Raw genomic sequence first — 23,498 nt, forward strand, 5'->3', positions numbered from 1 at the left:
ATAGAATGCAGCATTCGTTCACTGTAGCGCGTGTAGAGTTTAACACTCATATATATTATATATAAGTTATATATGCTCCTTGGGAAACTAATGATGCCTAATGATATTTCAAGTCCAGTCCAATCAAATATTATAAATGTCAAGTGGCATTCAGTTACATTTTTTTAATTATGTGGGCTGTTATAAGGGCCAAATACATGCTTTTAAAATATATATTATAAATAAATTATACAATATACACCACTATTCAAAAAGGGGTCAGTAAGATTTTTTTTTTTTGAAAGAAATCTCTTCTGCTCAGCAAGGATGCATTTATTTGATCAAAAATAAAGTAAAACCCATAACGCTGTAGATACTATGTACCAATGTGTACTGTGGTTACATACTACGTACACATCTAGTTACTATGTAAGTACACAGGTGTTAGGGCCACTTAATAAAAGTGGGACACTTTTTTTTTCTTTGTTTTTCTTCATTCCGTCCTGTCGGTTTGGAACGATTCCAAATGGAGACGAGCGACGAGTCAGAGAAATATGGTTCAAGCTCTCTCTGCCATATGAAAGGCTTCGGCACAGTGTTAAGAAGATTTTTTTTCTTCCTGTAATGCGGTTAATAGGTTTAGCACACCGTGCTAACACTACGCCTCCACGTAACCAGTCAGGCCTCACTCTTCCCCACTGAAAAACAGCCCCTGCTGACTAGCATATCACTACAGAAACAGCAAAGAGGGAAAAGGTCCATCTGTTAAACTCCAGGAGCAGATAATAGGGAAATGTGGTGCTCTAAACAGGAGGAGAAGGATTTGGATTGTTCTTGTGGTTGCTACTTTTGAGGGTGTTATTCCACTATTGTGGTGTCTAAGGGTACGTTTATACAACAATGTAAAAAAATGGAAACATTTTTCCTTTGTGTTTTTCCCGTACAGATGACATGTCAAAACGATCCCTAGGTCACATGGATCCATGAAAACGACTTAAAATGCCATACTGTGCATGCCAGGCCAGTTGATGATGTCACTTTTTAAAGAAACACTACACAAACACGTATATAATATGCATACGCTTTACATCATCGTTTTCACAAAAATATATGTTTTGTTTACACCGAGACAATAATGGAAACCCGTTTTCAAAAGTTTGCATTTTCAGGCCTCCAAAACACCGTTGTCATGTAAACGAACAGCCAAAACACATCAAAAGTTTTCAGTTTTGTTGTGTAAATGGCCCCTAAGAGATCATGTGACTCTGTATGCAATTAAGACTAAAGTCTTTCGCCCCAGTATATATCTATTTTAAACTTATGAATTAATTTTACAGGTCACAATGTCATCTTTTACACCAAAAATTTAAATAAATACATAAAAAAAAAAAAAAAAACCTTATTATCATGGACAATAACATTAATCATTTTAGATAATTTTACTCACTCACTAATTACTGCAACAATAACAATAATAAAAATAATAATTATCTTAAAGTATTTATTTATCATGGTAGCATTTGTTGTACCTTGTTTTTTAACTAGAGCTATGTACCTGTTAATTTACATATCATAAGAATACTCAACACTGGATACTGACTCTGTCCAAAGAACCCGCTGTGGAAATGCCTCACTTGTCCTCTATTATACATGGATTGTCAAGTCTTTCTATGGCAATGCTGATATGCAGATTTGACATTCACACAGTGTAGATGCTCACCTGCGGGAAAAATCACCCATCATAACTTCAAAAGACAGACTTGAATGATTATGGTTTATAGTGCTCTTTTACAATCTCTCTCTGTGACTCTCATGGGATCCTTTTTTAATGTCTGTGTGAAAAGTTTCTTTCAGTTAAGAGACTCTCAGTAAAGTGTCAGTACCCCATCTTCATTTCCCATGCATTTTGGTGACATCTGCTCAGAGATTAAAAAATATGCCCCATAAGACTTTTTACACCTACATTTAGACCTCAGGACTTCTGTATTTTTCTCATTCTACTAAACCAAGTCTGTCAAATTTTGTCCTTTTATTTTCCACATCTTTATTTTCCCAATCATTAGTCATTGCCATCTATCATTTAATGACACAATGTGTTCTAAAACTGCCATAAAGTTTCTATAATTTGCATTGCAGTTGTCATTTTGGGTGTTCAAAAGCAGTTTAAGGTGTGAATAGTAATAATGTTTTCAATAGCATGTGATTTCTTTGAAATGGTGCATTATGTCAGTTTTGAATGAATGATTTTTGAGAAAATGGGTACAGACAGTATGCTGAAGTACTACATGCACGTCACACATACAGATCTGACATGATAAAGCATGTACTTCATGCAAGATTTATTTAGTGAAGCTTCTGAAAGCTATACAGATATGCTATCAGATTATAAATGGATAATTGCAGTATTTTTAAGTAAACGAGAATGTCTCATTATTTTTAACCACAGTTTGAAGAAAAGTCATAATGTGAGCCATTTGTTTAATTAGCCACCTAATGAATACAACTGTCATATTTGAATGTAAGAAATGTGTCATGTCTTAAAATACTGAGTGCAATTTATTAACCTGAATTTCCTCAGTACCATCAAATTAAATGCTCTGAGCTAGCATTTCCTTTTTAAATTACAGTCCAGTATTCAAGTTTAACTAAAGACTAATTAATTTACCTTTTGAGTTGATGTGTTGTGCAGAGATTCGTGATGTTCTGAGTTCTAAATTAAACAAATTACAATTTATGAAGATGAACCGCTTAAAATGCAGCTGAGCAACGTTTTGTGTTTTTCCAAACCTAGAGAGAATGAAGAAAACATTTGTTTTCTATCAAAAGCTTTCATCAGCTTCTATTGTTTTTATGTTGAGCAAATGATACACATTTTCTGTCTCAACTAACAGTCACACAAAGATTTCTACATTTTTACATGTTCAATAAGATATTATTTAGTACCTTTATTAAGGCTTTTTTTTCTCTTCTTCTTTTTCTTTTTTTCATGGGGATGGTTGGCTTGATAGTATGTAACCTTTATTATTATTAGTATCTTTCTCTGGTGTATCTGTGTTGATTAGTTAATGTTATGATAGCAGTAAATGTCAGTGTCTCATGCTCATACTGATTTGAAGCATTTGAAGGTGGAGAGTGTCTGCATCCTTCCAGGGACCTTAAATGTGAATTTGAAAAACTGACTATGTGGTCGTCAGGTCCGTGTACCTTCTGGTCATTTAATTTTCTACATACGAAGAAATAAAGGAAAAATGAGAAGCAGTTTGATTTTCATTTTTTAGTTTTGTTCAAGAAATTGAAAAAAATAAGCTAAATTTTTCATGTTTTTGTTCATGGGTAAAAAATTATATTATGCTTTAATATGTGTTTAGAATGTGTGGACGGCCCTGAAATGCCCCTTTCGTCTACTAGGTGGCAACCGCAATCTCAGCTTATTTTCAATAGGAGAGATGCAGCAGGCAAGCCAAGGTTATTCACGAGAATCCTGCGTCTGCTAGTGGTGCAAGATTTTTAAAAAGTCGCTCCGGTTATTAACATAACCTCGGTTCACTGAGATAAGGGAACGAGCGTTGTGTTGAACGCATATGGGGGAAACTCCTGTTTATTCTTGATACTGAAGCCGGATTTGTTCACATGGTGTACCTGCACGAATAAATGGAGCTTTAACCTGCCAAAAGGGGAGGAGCAAACTGCTATACAAGTCGGCTCAGAGTGCCATTCGTCAGAATCTTTCGACTGTCAGCAACAGCCATCGACTCGCGTGCAGCCTTATAGCACGGCAGCTTATGCAGCACTCGTTCCCTTATCTCAGGAAACCAAGGTTACTTTAGTAACCGGAGCGTACCCTATCGAACGGTCTCTCCCGTTGCGTTGAACGCATATGGGGAATGCATCCAATAGCGCCGTGCTATAAGCAAATGCAGAAATAAGCCGCTCTGCGAGCCCAGCCCCGGAGCACCCGTAATGAGGGCTCCTAAAAAGCACAAGCTAATTATGAGGCCCAAGCCACCCGGCTGGGGACAACATAGCAAAACCCTTTCTACTCTCAGAGGGGATTAGGTGAATTAAGCAGACAAAATCCATGCCTGGAGGCCAGGGACATCTAAGTTGAAAAACCTAGTAAAGGTTGACAGCGACGACCAGCTGGCGGCCGCACAGATATCACCAATAGAAATCCCACTGGACCACGCCCAGGAGGAGGCCATCCCTCTGGTGGAGTGGGCCCTCACCTCGATAGGACACTGTAAGTCTTACAGGGCTATAGCACCGTAGGGCCCTGAGAACTATAGATAAGTCCCAGGTCGGCACAGTATGAGAACAAGGCGGATTAAGTCTCTGAGCTCCCCTCAGAAACTTAACGACAAGGTTGTTTTTGCCAGCTGACTGGCCAGCCACGAGTGCATGATTCACCGTGATGGCTGCCACATATACTTTGAGCGTGGAAGGGGTGTGCACCTTATCCAGCAGCTCTTGCTAAAAGATTAACATGGATGACACGTCACAAGAGGACGGGTCTTAGAAAAGACTGATCATTTAAGGGCATAGAGGCATCTCATAGATGGGGCTCTAGCCTCCTAAATGGTATTAGTCACACTCATGGGGAGCTGTAAACGTTCCTGTCGAGGGGCCAAACACAAAGGCTCCACAGCTCGGGCCAGGGTTGCCAAATCATGCCACCTCGCTGCTTCGAAAAGTAAATTGGGAAGTGAAAGCTGTCTTCTGAGACAAAGAGGTCTACCTCTGCCTCCCCAAAGACAGACCAGATCATTTGAACCATTTGGAGATGTAGTCTCCATTCTCCTGGTGCTACATTGCCCTTGGACAGCATGTCCGCTCCTTGGTTCAGTCTGTCCAGCACATGAACTGCTCTCAGCGAGAGGAGATTGCACTGTGCCCATAAAAGGAGGAGTCGCTGCTTCCTGTGAAGGGAGCGTGACCTGAGACTGCCTTGGTGATTTATAAAGACTACCACCATCATGTTGTCTGAGCGGACCAGGACTTGGTGCCCCTTTAAGGCCGGTAGGAAGACTTCAGGGCTAGAAAAACTGCCATCATCTCAAGGCTTGATGTGCAAGCGTTGCTCCAGGTTTGACCTGGAGCCGAAGGCCGGTCTGCCCTCGTACAGTGCTCCCAACTGAGTTGGAGGCATCTGTCATGACTATGTCTGAAACAGGGGAGATGTTTTCCAAGGGGCCACAGCTCTGATGCAGTGCTGGGTTACCCTGAAATGAAAACATACAAGACGTCAAGCGTGGGACGGTACATGGACTTATATTGAATGGGCCACATGTGAAGCAGGCCCAGAGGAATCACAGAGGTAGCAGCTGACACAAGGCCAAGCATCATCTGAAAAACTCTGGGGACATGAAATTCCGAGTTTGAATGACGTCCCTAGCTGCTGAATTGTCAGGGAGCGTTCCGGCGTAATCCATGCCTGCATCTGGGCTGAATCGATAACGGTCCCCAGGAGGATGACTCACTGGATGGGAGACAGAAAGTTCTTGGCTAAATGGATTTTTAGCCCAAGCTACTCAAAATGGCTGCGTAACAGTAACCTGTGAGCGATGCGTTCCTGTTTCGATCTGGCTAACACAAGCCAATCATCGAGGTAATTCATAATGCGGATTCCCATCTGTCTCAGAGGGGAAAGAGCCACGCCGCTCATGTCCGGTGTAGGCACAATGATATTATTTCATTGAATATGAGCGCTGCACGTTTCAAAGGCAGCTGCTGCGCTGCATTGTGTACAGCCGTTACCGGAGAAACCACTATATTTCTGTAATTCCAAATTCCATTTGCTGGCAGAGAATTAATTTGCATTTTTATTAAGCCCATCTGCTGTTTTTGTTCAGACCAATGTGAAAATCAACCCATGTTTTTATGCAGTAAACACACAGTGTTGTAAATGTAACTAGTGAATCAACAAGAAGATAATGCATTATAAAAATGTAAACAATTAAGACAGTAATATATATTTGTTATTTAATTAATAGGCTATAATAATTGATTGATAATTGTTTAAATTAATATAATAATTGATCATTTTGCCTCCATTTTCTTAAAAAAATGGTTTAAAGGCTGAAATGTGAAGTTAATCATTAAAAAAAAAACTGTTTTTGTGAAAACCTGTATCTGAACTCTAAATCATGCTTTTTACAGTCATTTTAATTTTATTTGTGCAGGTCTTAAAAAAGCCTTAAAGGTTCAAAAAACACATTATTTTCCACATACTGTACATTATTGTTTTTCCTCTATGCCCCGCCTTTCTGAAACACGTAGAATTTTACAAAGCTCATCGGTCTGAAAAGCGAGGTGTGCTCTGATTGGCCAGCTATCCAGTGCGTTGTGATTGGCCGAATACCTCAAGCTTGTGACGGAAATGTTACGTCCCTACCATATTGTGATACCCTGTCCGGCCGGAGCGACGAGACAAAAACATTAAAACCCATTATAAACGAGGCATTTGTTGCATCCAGTGGGGACATAATTACGGATTATAATGATTTATACTGTCTTTTTACCAAAGAGAAAGGAAAAATTTAAATCGCATCATATGACCCCTTTAAATATGAGCTTAAATATGTAGATACCCTGGTCTGGCAAAAACCGTCAATTCAAGTTTTTAGGTAGGCCTATATAATTGTCCGGACCTCGGCTGGTGAGGACGGTTCATTACTGGACCTCAAGCAATTTTAGTTGAAGACTCCTGCTCTAGATCAACATTCGTCACGATTCTGTGCTCATGGGAGTCTCTTAAAAGATCTTACATACCCAAAGTTATCAAGACAGTTGCGAAAGGTAGTCAGTGGAAGTACAGTGATGTGTCAGAACTCAACTCTATTTACAAGAAAAACATGAGGGCTCGTATCATAAAAGTTTCAAAACTCTGCTCTCTTCTGTCATATCCTTGTCTTTAATTTTCATATTGCTTGCACATAATTTGCTGGATTTGGCCTACTTTTTCAACTCCATGGGTTAAAGCAACCCCACTAACTCGATATCCCCCCTCCTTATCTCCCCCTAGTTGTGGACTAGTTTTGAGAAGAAATTGGGCGGATTTTGTTGTGAAAACCTGGCAACCCCGTTCGTATTGTTCTTTTGCACATGTGGGTCAGTTCAGAACCATGATCTGTTCACACTGGAAATCTGATATTGACCACATTTAAAACAACAGTGAACAGCTATACAAAAAAAATCAGATTTGAGCAAAAACCGGAATTGAGCACTAAGGCTCGCAGTGTGAACGTAGCAGAAAACACCACGCAAGTAACGAGTTCTATTTTTCGTCTTCTTGAGCAAATACACACAAAATGTCAGAATGGCTGTCTTGACGAGTGTACAAGTAAACAGTCTATAACATCTTAAGTAAACATAAACAGTTAAGAAAATATCGGATGTGTGTCAACGGATCCGTGCATTTCTTATGTTACTAATGTTAATCAAACAACAAAAGAAAAGTAGAGAAAAACTCACTGCTCTTGTCTTAACTAAACATAACTTGTCTTAGGTATTTTTGTATATTTACTTCATAGTTATACAGTTTTCACAAGCACTGGTAAGTTTATTTAGGTCATTTCTATCTTTGTATCTAATGGTCTCTCTGAGGGCTAAGCCCCTCTGAGGATAAAATCCTAGAACCGCCCCTGGGTGTTGTATAGAAGATCGGGGGCAAAAGGGGCGTTTCAAGGCCTCCCACACATTCAAAAACAAATATTAAGGCATAATCAAATTTTTTACCTATGAACAAAAATACAAAAAAATCTAGCTTAATTTTTGTTTTTCCTTTTCTTAAACAAACCGAAAAAAGAAACCAAAAATCAAACCGTTTCTCATTTCTCTTTACGCTTTTTAAGTAGAAAATCAAATGACCAGAAGGTGCACGGACCTCGTCACCTGGCATGGTTTTGTATACTGTTTCATATTTGGATCCCAATCTGGATATTCTTTGGCTGGATTGCATTTACAACTGCATTCCAATGTGTCTGAGGTGTGATCGGATAAAAACCATAAAACAATTGATGGGATATTGTTTATTAAATGAGGAAACCAGATAGTAAGACTGTCACTTTAAAATACTAAGCATTACACACTGATTGTTTTTCTCTTTTTTTTTACTGACGTATAAAAATAGAGCATGACAGAACAACCCACTTTGTCAAAGTGGTGGATAATTATTATATGTAGCACAATCTTTGTATTACAAATCACTTGTATGCAGTTTATCTAATGTGGTTAGAATCTGTAATATGATCATGTAAGAAAAATAGCTGCAACGTGATGCAATAAAGAGAGAACAGAAACATAAAAAAGTAGGAGTAAAGTTTTCATATGTGGTCTAAGCAATCAGGTGCATTTACACTTGGGCAAGACTCCTGAGGTTTGAGTGATTGGAATACTCATCTTGAATGCATCTTGGAGGACATGTTCACATGGTCTTTTCATGAATGGATAGTTATCTGATTAGTTAATAAATAACTCCCAAATTGTGGTAAAGTGGGGGGAAAAAAAGGTTAAAGGAGACCATGCAAATGAGAACAGAAAGATGGACAAAGCAAAATCTTGTCTATAGAGAACTGTGTAACTAATTTTTATTGCCCATTGATTTATCTTTTCTTCTCTACCACCTGCCTTTATTGCTTTCTCATCCGTTGTGTTTTTCTGTATGGTAGAAGAAATTCGGGGCTTCTTTCAGAGAGTGTCAATGCTATTAAATTAATAATCACATATATTAAATAGATGAACAATGCGTTTCATTTATGCTTTGCCCAAGCATTGATTTATTGTTTTCCTTGAGAAACACAGTAAATGTAATGACCATGAGAAATCATCATTAACGTGTTCTGTTCCAGTGTTTATCAGAAACCTTGATAGATATTTAAACAGCTCTGTTCACTCTGTTGCTCTATGTGAAGCGCTTGAAGAGAAAAACATTTCTCCATTGGTTAAAGGTGGTTAAAATTGGTTTGAGTTTTGTTTCACATTGAGGCATGGGTTTATTCCATAGCAGAAACAGAAGAGAGACGTCTAAATGCCTTTCTGTTTTGCAGTGTTTATCGTCTCCATTGTGGAAATTAGGATGCTGGGCTGGTCTTGGGTGTCCTGAGAGGGGTCTGAGGGGTCAGATTGGAGGGTCATGTGATCGATGAAGCAGGCAGCGAGGAGACAGAAGTCTTGACTGGAATCAGATGAAGAAGCTTCTCACTCAATATCAACCACACACGATGCATTCAAAAATCACTGAAAAGTCACACTGTTGGAGATACATAAATAGAGTGTGAGGGAGCACAGCATCATTTTAAGGCATATTAATGAAGATGACCATTTTTAGACAGAAATTAAATGAGTCACATTTGGCAATGAATAAGGAATAAATGTATATAAATTTCAGCCTTCTTTTCTCATACAGTGCTTGGGCAGTCTTACAGTTTAATAATGGTCTTGCAAGACTCTTAAACTTGTAAGTGTGAAACATTTTTCAGTGTAGTTTTTGTAGCTTATTTCACATTTTTACACACGTTCCGTATATCACACATATGCCACAGTTGTCTGAAGCCATTTTTTTCCACAAATGATCTCAGTTGGATAGACATACTCCGTATGGCTTTCTGCACATCTTGTCATCGTCTTCTACAAAGCTTGATAAAAACGCACCAGAACTATGCAACAACACATGCCATATGTCAGAACAGAAACGGTCTTCCTTCACCAAGACTTCTTTTTCTGTTTGCAAATGAGACATTTCACCAAACAGTTCCTGCTTTGATAAAGGGTGCATTTGATTACAAAGACTCGCCACCCTCACAATTGAAATCTTGAACTCAGTTCATTGCACTGATTGAAGGACAAAACCAAACTAAAAACATCTTTTCGCTCCAAGCATCTGCCTTTCTTTGGTGGTGACACGGCGTGACGAATCATTAAAAAGAGCCGATAGTTGATGTGCAGTTGTGTGTTGCATGGTTACCGGCGAGGATTGAGATTGTAAGGTGTCAGAGTGTGATTTTCAGTCTGTTAAGAGGTATCGGTGTGGAATTGTGCTGCAAGGCTTTCAGTTAAGTGCACAAATCCTTTAGATTAATCCAAAAGCAGTCATCAAGCTCTGACATGGCCATTATGAGACCTTCTCGCAGACACAGTACTTTTCTCTGCCTCTTTATGGTCCCTTCACCGCGTGTTAGGTTCTCACGTCTTTGTGACATGAAAGTCTAAAACTGGAATTAGTTACGGGGTCAAAGACGTATATTATCTCTGTTGAGGTAATGAAGTGGAAATATTAGTAGGAAGGGAAAGAGAAAAGCTCAAAAGATCTGAAGATTGAAAGAGAGTGAGAGATGAAATGCACAAAAGGTGAGCACACGAAAGAAGAAGGTAAATGGAGAATATATCTGATTCAAAAAGAGAGAGAGAGAATAGAGTGTTAGCAGATTGAAGTGTACTGGGCATTCGATAGCAAGATAATATACTCTAAAGGTCAGAGTGGTGCCTGGATTGATTCAGCGAGCTATACTTGACACGAGCCTCAGTGCTCACTGAAATAATGTGTCTGTGGCAAATCAAAGCCATGTCTACAAAGTCATCACGGTGACATCAAGTCACCTTAGTGCCAGAGAAGCACGACCTGAGGGACACTCCAGGCGATGTGCTTTCACAGCCCAGCTCGCCTAAAAGTAGTTCACCCTGATCTGGGAACAGGGTCATTGTTTCCTGCAAATTGTAATAGGCTAAAGTGATCCTTGATCAGAACTCGAGGTAATTCTCAATCACTTTCTCTGCCTTCGCAGTGCTGCTGTTGGGGATTTTCCTGTACACGCGCTGGCGGAGCTATAAGGGGCTGAAGGAGGGCGTGTATCACGTGTCTGCCCACCATGACGGATGGGAGGACATCCGAGAGAACGTGCTCAACTACGATGAGGAGGGCGGCGGGGAGGAGGATCAGGTGAGCACATGACTTCTGTTTCCAAAATTGATTTCAGTTCACAGGTCAGAGAATCCGACGCCTGCTTCCAACACAGGAGGACAACTGAGTGCTCAAAATTACTGTAGATTATATTGATGGTTACTTGTTATCTTTCCTGTGGCTGTCTACAAGAGATGACGTAGGAGGTCTGGGGGATTATGGGCAAAACACTGGAATAGGAAGTGCGATTGTATGGGTGAATAAAGCGAGACCTCAATTCTAAAAAAGGTGTCAGTTAATCTCTCTATATTCATCTACAGTTACTATGACAACTTGTACAGGTTGTCATGACGCCCCGTCGCAGCGAGGCACCCTTGTCAGTTTGTCTCTATGACAACCTCTAACATTTAAAAAATGCGCTCTGATGCTGATGACAAGTGGCTTCGCTGAGTGCTGAGAGAAAGTGTGACATCTTGTTTTGTTCGAAATTTGGCTTTTTATTTCCAGAAACCCACCAAACAAGAGGTTTGGGCTGTTTGATGTAACTGCCTGCTCCTCTGATCTCTCTGAAGTATGTGGGTGTAGATATGTTGCAGGATCTTTTATTCTCATATCTGCCGTGTGTAAAATCCTGTTACATGATTAACAGATGCATAGTGGTGCTCTGATCCTCTCCATCTGATGAGGCTTCACACATCTCCCTCATCATGTAATCAATTACGCCCACACCCGTGTCACCCACACCTCCCTCTCTGTCTCTCTTCCTCCTCCTCCTCTTCGCCTATTTTTTCCTTAAGGGGCATTATATGTTGTTCTTCCTCCCCCGAGAGCTGCACTACTAAATAACAAGAGGAATCATCCTCGGTGGAATGGGATTAATGTTGACGCTCAGTGGGAGAAGGGGACCAGTGTCTTGTTTTGTTGTGTTTACTGAGTGTGTAATGCCGGGCTGTGCTCTTCTCTGTGTCTGTCAGGATTCTTCCTCTCAGGTGCAGGAAGACGCACACAAAGGTATTAATCTGAATGCAGTGTTAGCAACTTCAATCCGGATTAATGCCATTAACAGTTTGGGGGATAATAAATTACATGATGAAGTACAGACAAGCAGCTTATTTTGTCAGTGAGCTTATTAGTCGTAGCAGTTTTTCGTGACAGACGTTGTTGTTATTCCACCAGTTCCTAAATGTAATGACACGTTATGTAATGCTAATGATCTTGTTATTTGTCAGCGCTTTATGCATCTAATTTTCACCTCTCTCGCTCTCTTTCAGAACGCCTATGACATGGCAGAGCTCCAGAAGTCCCTGCAGCCCAGCCCGGCCCAGTCGGTGCAGTACAGCCGATCGCTAGCCATCCACCACCACCCTCCCTCCCAGCAGCAACAGCAACACTTTTGCCAGCCTGACCCCCCCTCCAGAGCGGGTACGGCCACCACCACCTCCTCCATCTCCTCAGGAACCGCCACCATCCGTAGGGACGTACCCCCCTGCCGCTCTCCGGCTCAAGGCCAGACTGCGAATCCCAGCCGAGCGGCCCAGCTGGCCCGCAAGAGCTTGTCGTTCTCCAGCCAGGACCTGGCACGCTACCTGTGTGAAATTATCCGTGATGCCGACCAGCACCCGGAGACGGCGCCCTTTGACTCCCTGCAGGTCTTCTCCACGGAGGGGGGCGGCTCGCTGGCCGGGTCACTGAGTTCCTTCAGCTCTGCTGGGCTGGAAGAGGGAACGGCGGCAGGTCACGAGTGTTTGAAAGAGTGGGGGCCACGCTTTGAGAAGCTGAAAGCCCTCTATGAGCGGGCCGAGGGCAGCGACCTCTAAAGAACTGCCAGGAAGAGTTCCTGCAGTACGAGGAGAGGAGGGAGACCACTAAAGACTTGTCTAAAAACCAGAGGGATTTTTCTTATGCCGAAAATCCCTACGCTTTGGCTTTCTCTGGCAAGTGACATTTGGGACTCCCAATGAGCAGCAAATGGGAAGTGCTAATCCAAGGCACAGCAAGTTGTGGTCATGACAATTTTTAAACCCAGAGTGGCATCTTTATTAAAGTGACTTGCGGATGACAATGATTTTAGTGGAACCATTTGTTGTCTTTGGGACCGACACTGGCGGAGCGCTTTGGACGTGTTCTATATGTCTGTATGGTCTATATGTTCTTAAATAAAAGTAAGACAGGAAGAAAAATAAACTGCCGTGCTCAGATGCGACTAGGAGGGGTTTGTCCTTCTCCTTTTACGGGCCGATTTCTGAAATCAGTTTGCCGCATGTTCTGTCAGAGTGGCCACTTGTGTTCATCAATCATAACTTCATACTTGGATACTGTTGATTTTTTTTCTATTTGCTCAGCCCTCCGCTTAGATTTTATTCACTCGGATGCGAGGATGAAAGAGGAAGTCTGCGGGAAAAAAACTGAAGATGTGTGAAAAACACTGAGGAAAATGAAACACAAAGCAGCTTTATTGTTTGGCATTTTAGGAGACATTCCTTGGGAATACAAATTATGTCCTCTCTTTCTAGCCAAAAAGGAGTGAAGGAACGGCTGGAATACAAATGTGGCTGAGTGGCTGGCATGAGATGGAAGTTTTCTGTAGCTGAAAACTATCGAAAACTCTCTTGACTCTCACGCTTTACTGAGCAGTAGCAATCAGAGTCTGCCAAGCTAAAGGATAGCCATTAAGACAAATGAACAAATGTGTGTGTTGTTCCATGTGATCAACTCAAACATGATATTGAGCTCTGCTGGAGGAGCTTTCAGCACTGGAATGAGCTTACAGTCCAGTTTGCTTCCTCCCGACAGTATCATATTATTAACCAAACCAGCTTACCCGACCGTACCGTCATTTCCTGTTCTACTATAAATAACTCCTTGTATCCCATCACATTATTCGGCACTGCAGTGAAAGAAATGGGCCTCGGCACCAGGTGCATTCAGGGAGTGGCGGTCCAGCGGTTTCAGACCCTGAGCACCTCCCATGTAACATGTTTTATGAGGCTGCATGGGGTGAAGGAAAAGCAAGGCAAGCTTGTGTGTGCAAATGGAATAACTAAAAGTCTCCCCCCGTGAGGCCTCAAATGCCAACCTTGTATTTTATGCATTTTAAGGCAATGTTTTTTGCCTCCTTTTATCATTTCAGTTATTTATTTATTTATATTTTTCTGGAGAATGCCGTATGTGGAGCATGACAGGCTGGCTGAGGAGAGTGCAGCGTGTAGGAGTGTGTTAAAAGACATCAGACTGCTAATCCTAATGTGAACTGATCGCTCACTGTCATGCTGTGAACCAAAGGATCAGGGGAGTTGGAAAACTCGATGGAGAAATCGTCACTCTTACTAAGGATCTTAAAAAGTGCCAATATTTCCAAAGGCAGTAACGAGAATTAAAAAAAAAAGGTTCAAGTTGAAGCTAAGAAATATAGCTGGAAGTGCAATGCTTGCTATTTTATAGAGTTCAAAAGAGGCCAACGGGATTGGCGCTTGGAGTCATCCTTGAAAGGGGATTGGGGAGGATCCAGTGTGAGGTGAGAGTATTCATGAATGAAGCATGATGGGATCTTACAAAACCAATTCCTCTTCGATTTTGAACCAAGGCCACCTGTTTATTTGTGTGGTGAATATATACAGTACTCTATTTTGTGAAACAATGTTTTTACCTCATTTGTGCATATTTAAACAGAAGCAATTGCTTTTTAAAAATATATAAAGGGATCTAATTCTGTTTAAAGCTTTTTTTCCCATGTATTATTTAATCTTTAAGTGGTAAAAGTATATTGACATTTTGTATTTGCATCCTTTGCATTGCTTTTTTTTCTTTCTCAATAAATGGAGTTCTTCTGTTACGGCTTCAATTGTATGTTAAATACTGCTATATTCAAATGAAACAGCAGGGTTTTAAGTCTCTTGATGAATAAGTGGCCTATTTTATATGGAAACGGAGCTGTAATTAGTTTGGGATAATGCTGAACATGAAATGAGAGCGGCCTAAAATCTCTGACCTGTATTTCTCAAAATGCCTTTGTGATTTTACTTCAAATGACAGAAATAATTTTGTAGTAACAGAGATCTGCAGCATCCACCATACAAATCTGCTTTAATACAAAAATGGAAATGTACACTGAACATCCAAAGACAAAACAACACTTTTGATGGAAACTATCCATCTGCATGAAATACCACAGTAACAAACTAGTGCAATGAACTGTACCAAATAACTCTTACGGTTAAACAATGCCAGCATATGAAAACAAAGCACACAGTTCCATAAAGATCATCTCCTGAGGAACAATGTGTTGTGACAGAGACATTGTGTGAAGCAAAGGTTCACGTGTAAATTGTCTGACAGGTAAGGTAACAATAGTGGTTTCACCATATTATAATACAATCACAGAATGACACGGAGGAGCACTCGTGCTACAAACCGAATTTGCAGAAAAAGAAATCCCATGTTTATCTTTAAACACTTCAGAGTTATTCAAAATGGTTATGCACCTGTGCACAAAGACATTCATCTAACATCCTGGGGAAGAAAAAACACAGCAGCAAAGATCTAATGTAGGTAAATTTTGGTAGCACTTGAGGCCACTCATTTGAAGGTCTTTTGAATGCATGACTCATTAGCGCAGCAGAGCTTATCCAAAAATGGAAAGGCACTTTCGTACACTAAACTTTAGAGCTTAAGATGGAAAAAAATAGCATCATAACATTGTTGACCATTTAATATGTTTAACTCCCGTTTTAAAAAGACTCAAACTGTGAATATTTCAACTGAACTACAACTTCACAACGGAGGATTAAGGAAATGTATTGAGACGACTAACCTTTAAGAATACTTCAGCTGTTATTCATCCTAAAGCATACTAAATTTAATGTCCCTGTTTACAACGTCAAATGTCTAAACACTTTTTAACCATCTATAGTGTCAAAGTGATGACCTCCTACTTGCAGAATTAAAGCACAACACATATACAGTAGTAGAGTCCAAAAGTTCGACACCACATTAAAATATGAGAATAAAAATGCAATTTAAATTTGATTAAGATTTTGAAATGAAATTCACCATTTCTAGGTCAAAGTAAATTTGTGACATTTATTCTTACGAGCATTTATGGCACGTTCTCTATGCCCATGAGTAAGGCTGGTTCTTGAGGTTTTTTTTTTTTTTTAAGCAGCCAGATAGTAGGATGTGGCCCAACTTAACACCGGCCAACAGTTTGGCAGATATAAAGACAACACTACAACAGCCACTAATAATCCCAAACAGCTAGTGTGAATTCCAAATACAAAGCATTTTTCCCCATTGCTATTTTCTCTTTTCATTTAGTTTGCGACAGGAATGAGGCTGTGAAAGCAGTCATTGTGTCTTCACCTCACATTTTCTTTTAGTAGCAAATGTGTGTGAAAAGCCTAAATGTGTTTGGTGGAAGGGCATGTGTAGAAAGAGATGCAATGATCAGAGAGAGAGAGAGAGAGCAAGCGGGGTGTCAGACTGTGAGAAAAAGAGATTTCCCCCCCCCTCTCTCCACGTTAAACTTGAGCTCCTGTTGCGGCAGACCGGCTCAGAGCAGATTTACACACACACAAACACGCACCAAATCATCTAGTGCGTGCTGGCTCAATCAGGCTTAGCGCAGCAGAGCTTATCCAAAAACGGAAAGGCACTTTCGTACACTAAACTTTAGAGCTTAAGATGGAAAAAAATAGCATCATAACATTGTTGACCATTTAATATGTTTAACTCCGTTTTAAAAAGACTCAAACTGTGAATATTTCAACTGAACTACAACTTCACAACGGAGGATTAAGGAAATGTATTGAGACGACTAACCTTTAAGAATACTTCAGCTGTTATTCATCCTAAAGCATACTAAATTTAATGTCCCTGTTTACAACGTCAAATGTCTAAACACTTTTTAACCATCTATAGTGTCAAAGTGATGACCTCCTACTTGCAGAATTAAAGCACAACACATATACAGTAGTAGAGTCCAAAAGTTCGACACCACATTAAAATATGAGAATAAAAATGCAATTTAAATTTGATTAAGATTTTGAAATGAAATTCACCATTTCTAGGTCAAAGTAAATTTGTGACATTTATTCTTACGAGCATTTATGGCACGTTCTCTATGCCCATGAGTAAGGCTGGTTCTTGAGGTTTTTTTTTTTTTTTAAGCAGCCAGATAGTAGGATGTGGCCCAACTTAACACCGGCCAACAGTTTGGCAGATATAAAGACAACACTACAACAGCCACTAATAATCCCAAACAGCTAGTGTGAATTCCAAATACAAAGCATTTTTCCCCATTGCTATTTTCTCTTTTCATTTAGTTTGCGACAGGAATGAGGCTGTGAAAGCAGTCATTGTGTCTTCACCTCACATTTTCTTTTAGTAGCAAATGTGTGTGAAAAGCCTAAATGTGTTTGGTGGAAGGGCATGTGTAGAAAGAGATGCAATGATCAGAGAGAGAGAGAGAGAGCAAGCGGGGTGTCAGACTGTGAGAAAAAGAGATTTCCCCCCCCCTCTCTCCACGTTAAACTTGAGCTCCTGTTGCGGCAGACCGGCTCAGAGCAGATTTACACACACACAAACACGCACCAAATCATCTAGTGCGTGCTGGCTCAATCAGGCATCTCTCCGATCTCTCTCATGCACACACACACACACACACACCTGCTACTATCACACACTCACTGAACATTCCAGATGGGGCGTTCAGCCATCCAGTGAAGGTGGGCGACTGCTGTTGAGGAATGAGCATTACGGACTGTTCTCAGCTTAGTTTTTTCTTTTTGAGTTTCTTGAGTTTGTACACGTGAAATGTCTTGCTTTTGAACACTCGTGTGAAGAGGGTTGAATAAGGAGGCATGTCGGTCTTAATGGCCTCACAAAACCGCGGGTGAGATGCCGAGATGAGGTCCGGCTCATTTTCACCTGGCCCGTCCATGATCTGTAATAAAAACACATACACAAATCGGTTTTGAAATGGTGCTTGTTTGCCATAAGATGATATTTCTCTACAGTGAAAAATACAGGGCAGATTCTCAGATGAACAAGAGTCTCAGAAGTCTTCTTTTAAAGAGCATTCCACTTCTTTATCTTTCAAATCTTAGAGAAATTGTGCCCTGAGGTTTTTTTAAACATTTACTTTGAGATATATTCCCAAATTAACAAAAAGGCCTTGAAATGCTGCTGTGAGATAATTGAAGCACCCAGAGATAGAAAGAACTGCCACCCATGGGAGAGATCAGAGTGGAATTGGAAAAAATAAAATCCCACACAACACATGGCTGTTTCTGGGCCATCAGTATTCTTCAGTAATTCTGTCTGCAGTTAACAAGCTTTAATTAAACCAGATAGATTTAATCAAGGTTAAAATAACATATGCACACAGAAGATGTTACAAGAGTGTATCTTATTCAAATTGCTGGAGGCAGACTGAGGGAAAGAATCGGGCTACATCAAACGAGTAAGTCAAGTTTCACTGACTGCTCGAAGTCGGATCAGAGGAGCAAGTGAGGCAAACTTCTGTGAGATCTTTCAAAGGCATGGCATTCACCTCAGACGCATGAATGACAACTGCTGACAGGCTATTTTCAGATGGAGCTCTTTGCTAGGATGCGGGGGAGATGGTTTTTTTAAGCTGATGTGTGCGCAGACATGAACACAAAGTGCTGCAGCTTAGAAAAGTTGCTGCTGCTGCTTGCTTTTGTCAGATATTATGCACAACTGTAATCAACTACAAAAGAACAATCAAGCTACCCAAGCGTAAAAAGTCACTTAAGCTAGATTGCGCACAGGGTGAAACAGTATTTAATAACTATGAGCTGTGGGTGAGTGAGAACAAGATGTGACAAAATGAAAAATGTAAGCATCAACTTTACACAAAAACAGTTACAGACATTTAATGTGAGAAATGAAAACACCTCCGAGAGCTGAAGAGATTTGCAAGATATAAAATAATCAAAGCGAGACCAGTGAGCTTAGCATCTAACTCAAATGATATTTGTTTATAGCCACGTGAAGGATTCAGTAAAGGGCAAAGTTGTTCGTTTTAGCTGCTGTGAAAAAGCCTCTGGTTCTTGCAGAGAAACGTTCATTTAAATGGAACGAGTGTGGTGTGTGTGGGCATGAACTGGAGATGCTGTTTGTGACCTACATGTCCGTTTGCCAGGTCGAGCAGGTCCCTCAGCCTACAGCCACGGCTGTGCCTGCGCTCGTAGCAGATGCTGTCCTCCAGCACGATGTAGTCCGCTCCAACCGAACCGAGCACTTTATGAACCTCCTCAGCAGACTGACGCGCATAGATCTGATATACCTGCAGGGAACGTAAGGGCAAAGATGGGAGAAAGATCGATATTAGGTGCTGTATCTTAGAACTTAAAGGCTGCATTTGTTTGTGCAGTAAAAATGTACTGCAAGGTGGTCCAGATTAAAAAAAAAATTGTTAGGGAGAGAAGATTTGGGAAGAGATCCCATCAGAACTAATCTCCTGTATAGTTGGGGGTGGGGTTACACTTGCTGCATGTCTCATAAAATGTTCAAAAGTGTCAACATTTGGGAGAATGAGAAGAGCAGAACTCAAACAGGCTATGTCTTAAATGAAAGTAAACAGTTGGGAGAATATCAGATGTGTAGCAATATATTGGACCCATGCATTAGGTCCTAAAGTGACGGCAGTCTAATATATCTGCTAGTGTCCGTGTCCTTAATTTTACTGAAACGAAGACCATGTTCTGGTTGCTTTAGGAGAAGTGTTTCTATTTCATTTTAAGATACATGAAGACATACGTCACAACAACCTTAATATCGTTCATATTTAACAAGTTAATAGATCTTTTCTCAAGAAGCCTATAATGAGTTTGGAAACTTTAGAGAAATGCTTAATGCATTAATTCAATTAATACATTAATTAAATTCATTAATATAACTAAAACTGTTAGATCTTACGATATTTAGTTGACTAAAACTAAAACAAATCAGATGACTAAAATATGACAAAGTGGCATTTTAATCTAAAGATAATGACTAAAAATAAATACAAATTTGCTGTCAAAATTACCACTGATTTGGAGGACGTATGTCACTGGTTTGGCACTGTTGGAAGGGCCCACCAGCAGAAATATCACTAAATGCTTTTTAAACTTACAGTTTACAGCTATTAAAACATGTTATTAAATAATTCTGCATATAAAGAAGGCATTTAAGTAGTGCATAGACAGTATCACAAACCATGAAAATATATTTACAGTATTTCAATTAATGGAGCAATATGGCAGCAATTGCGGATGGTAAGATTAGGTTTGACATTTCCATATATCACATGGATATGCGGTTCAATGTGGCAGAAAGGCTGCTGTAAACTCAGTGGTAGGGTTTTTGTGCCCTTTCTATTCATAGTTGTTGACAGACTATCACAACTAAAACTCATTTTCTCACAAGTAACAGTTGCATACTATACAGAGAAGAGAAGAGAACGCTCTGATGAAATCCATGGCAACCAACCAAACAACATTACTGTTACAAGAATCGCCAATCTAATAATCCATAGAATAATATTGGAAAAATGAATGATGAATTCATAATGTATTTGCTGATATGATGTATAGGTATTTATGGACAATTTTCCATTACAAAATGTAAATAAATAATTTTATATACAAATATTATTTTGTATGGATGTAAAAAAATATATATGTTGCATTTTCTCAAATGAGGCAATAAGGGAAGGATTGCCTCATCACCTCAGTCTGATGAGAAAATAATCAAACATTGCAAATATCAAATATTATGCAAAGTGAATTACAATAATGCTCAAAGCAATATGCACTTTGCCTCCTTGAGCTCATTGTTTCAGGAGAGCTGCCACCATGCTGTGATTGGCTGATCACACTGCCATTCTGGCAATGCACTAATGCCCACCTCTCATGCTCGCAACATATCTGCAAATCAGCACGAAGAGGTAAAATCGGTGGAAATGAATGGACTAATTACAAAGTAAACATCTCACCGACTCTGATATTTTCACTTTGGCCTTACATGAATTGAAAAGAATGAAACATGATCATGATGGATCCACTTATTAACTAGCAATCAGCTTAGTTAAATTAAAGCTGATTCTACTCTCAAACTTTCATTTAAAACTCAAGAGTTTACTTTAAATCTCCATAATAACACATAAAAACTACATACAATATGCTTGTTATTGTGGTATTGTTGTTATTAGGGGTGTGCAGCGAAGCCAAATATTTCTGCATCTGTATGTGTTGCAACAACAAAATTAACTTTATTCAGATAAAACCGAATGTGGGTGAGGATTAAACTGGAAGTTTGTCCAAACTATATGAAAACAGATCAAAATACAAAGGTACAAGAACTACAATCCCATGAAGCACTGCTAATGATACGGTCTAATTAAATGGAGAAATATAAAACTTTATTTAAAGATGCTATAGAGAGAGAGAGATTTTTATTATAAAATATTCAAGTAGTTTGAGAGCATTCACAGTGCGGGTGCTAAAGGGATTCTCTGATTGGGGTAGATTTCTCTTCAGAATTATGGGTAATGTAGTTTTTCACCAGGAATTTCACTGTTGAACACAGCATCAAAAATGAGTTGAAAATGCTGACTGATGCTTCAAGAAAAGCATATACCAATAATTAACAACATTGTACTGTAGCTCATAGTAGGTTTGCCTTTAAAGGTTTGCAAGATACTGTTAAAAATCAATCCCATTATTTGTTTAAATTGATGAACCCCTAGTTATTTTTGAAGCAATGTGGAAAAAGTTTGATTTGACTTGATTTTTAAAATAATGTTAATATAAACATACAAAATTATAATAGTATTGGTTACTTCTGTATAGTTTAAAGTGTAAGGTAAATGTTCAGTATGCATTTAAGTGGGAAACAGTGTGAACATCAAACTGAACCGGTACATAAATTTATATTTTGCTGTGATAAAACCCAAACCAAGAGGGGACTTCCTCCTGCCTCCTCATTTTAAAGTCCTCACACACCCTTGCAACCTCTCTACACGTCTCCAGTTGGAGAACCTTTAATGTACTGATTTGATGGGTAATGTGGGTCTTTCTGTTTAGATCAATTCTCATCAATTCTCTGAATGAAGCAGGAACAGTAGAACAGGAGTTTGGTCTTCCACCAACTGTTCAGATCCATATTTTCTCTTCCTCTACACTCACGAACAAATGAGAGAATGAACATCTGATCATCAGAAACCTCCTCTGACTTTGACCACCTCAAAATTCTGCCTCACAAACTCGAGCAATGAACCTCTGCTACAGGCAAATGTCCTGTAGTGAAGCCTAAGGAAACATGACGTTTCTTTCAGACAGAAATGGAAGAGAGTGACAGCTGATACAATCAGAATTACAGCTCAAAACAGATGAGTCAGTGTACATTACACATTTTAATGAGGATGTTTTTATAGACAAGTGCCCTCCCTGTTTCTTTTATGCACCAGGACATGGAAGCCACGCCACATATCACAGCAGTGCTGCGGAGTTTATTTGACTTCATAAAGATGCCCAATGGTGTGTCAACTTCCAACCACCTCAATTAGAAACCTAATTAAACTAATTATGCAAAAAGTCACACTTCTGCTGATGAGGCCAAGTATATAAATATCATTAAGAAAACCTTAAAGAGGATTTATGAACCATTTACTCATGATCTCCTTGATACGGCCCATTTGTAAGCTCATCATTAAGATTATCAGCTGATTTGTAAAGGTACACACTTTTAGACTCCAAAGCATTAACTCCTTCTAACAGTATCTAAAGAGTTTTTAGTGTTAGTATTAGCTTCTGACTGATTTATTTCTGCTTCATTTATTTCAATTTACATAATGAGGCATGATTGCATAAGAAAAGATTTGATTCTTTGTTCAAATGCTTCTGAGAAGTTTCATTTTATAATGCAGACCTGGGTCTGACTGACCATATGTTCAGCTCTTCAACAAAACATTATTGTGCATATTTTATGTAAATAATCTTCATTAAAGGGGTCATATGATGCTGCTAAAAAGAACATTATTTTGTGTATTTGGTGTAATGAAATGTGTTCATGTGGTTTAAGGTTAAAAAAACACATTATTTTCCACATACTGTACATAAAATAGATTTTGTGACTGTTGCACAATCATGAACCAATACACCCTTGATTGCTCCTTGTGTTCTCAAAAAACTTCTCCAGACTAGTGTTTGAAGCATTTTAGCATTGACACTAAATAAACAAAAGCATTTCCCAAAAGGGCGAAATGTCCCAAAAATGAAATTGTTGTCCCAGGAGATCGGTAGGTCCTAGACATAGTAGAACTTGGATTGAATTGTGATTCAAGCAAAACAAACATGAGACTCTTACCTGTCTGGTCCTCTCTCTCAGTGCCTGGTCCTCGTAGTGTGGATGGTTTGTCAATACTCTCCCTGTACACAGCTTAATTCCTGCCAACAGCTGCATGCTGCCTGCAAACACTGCCCGTTTGGGCGTCTTCAATCTGCCAAGGAAAAAATAAATAAATAAACATGAGGGCTCTGTTACATACACTTCTCAAGTTTCAGTAATATTTCAGGACAGGCGATTGCACAAGGGGGCTGGGTGTGTAGTGGTGGCATTT

General features: G+C 39.6%; 2 protein-coding genes across 2 annotated transcripts in view; one reads left to right on the plus strand and one right to left on the minus strand.

The window, feature by feature from the left end:
- LOC107741884 (neural-cadherin) overlaps nt 1-14,512 on the plus strand; it is a 307,523-nt gene extending 293,011 nt beyond the window's left edge. The window contains exons 31-32 of the mRNA XM_016554680.1: nt 10,741-10,912; nt 12,145-14,512. Of these exons, the coding sequence (XP_016410166.1) occupies nt 10,741-10,912; nt 12,145-12,690 (718 nt within the window). The 3' untranslated portion in view covers nt 12,691-14,512. The remainder of the gene's footprint in view (nt 1-10,740; nt 10,913-12,144) is intronic.
- Nucleotides 14,513-17,020: 2,508 nt separating this feature from the next.
- Nucleotides 17,021-23,498, minus strand: part of LOC107741878 (probable C-mannosyltransferase DPY19L3) — a 31,231-nt gene continuing 24,753 nt past the window's right edge. The window contains exons 13-15 of the mRNA XM_016554676.1: nt 23,246-23,378; nt 19,023-19,181; nt 17,021-17,813 (exon numbers count right to left, since the gene is read on the minus strand). Of these exons, the coding sequence (XP_016410162.1) occupies nt 17,637-17,813; nt 19,023-19,181; nt 23,246-23,378 (469 nt within the window). The 3' untranslated portion in view covers nt 17,021-17,636. The remainder of the gene's footprint in view (nt 17,814-19,022; nt 19,182-23,245; nt 23,379-23,498) is intronic.

This window comes from Sinocyclocheilus rhinocerous, unplaced genomic scaffold, assembly GCF_001515625.1.
Source record: "Sinocyclocheilus rhinocerous isolate Xijiao unplaced genomic scaffold, SAMN03320098_v1.1 scaffold436, whole genome shotgun sequence".
Classification (NCBI taxonomy): Eukaryota; Metazoa; Chordata; class Actinopteri; order Cypriniformes; family Cyprinidae; genus Sinocyclocheilus; species Sinocyclocheilus rhinocerous.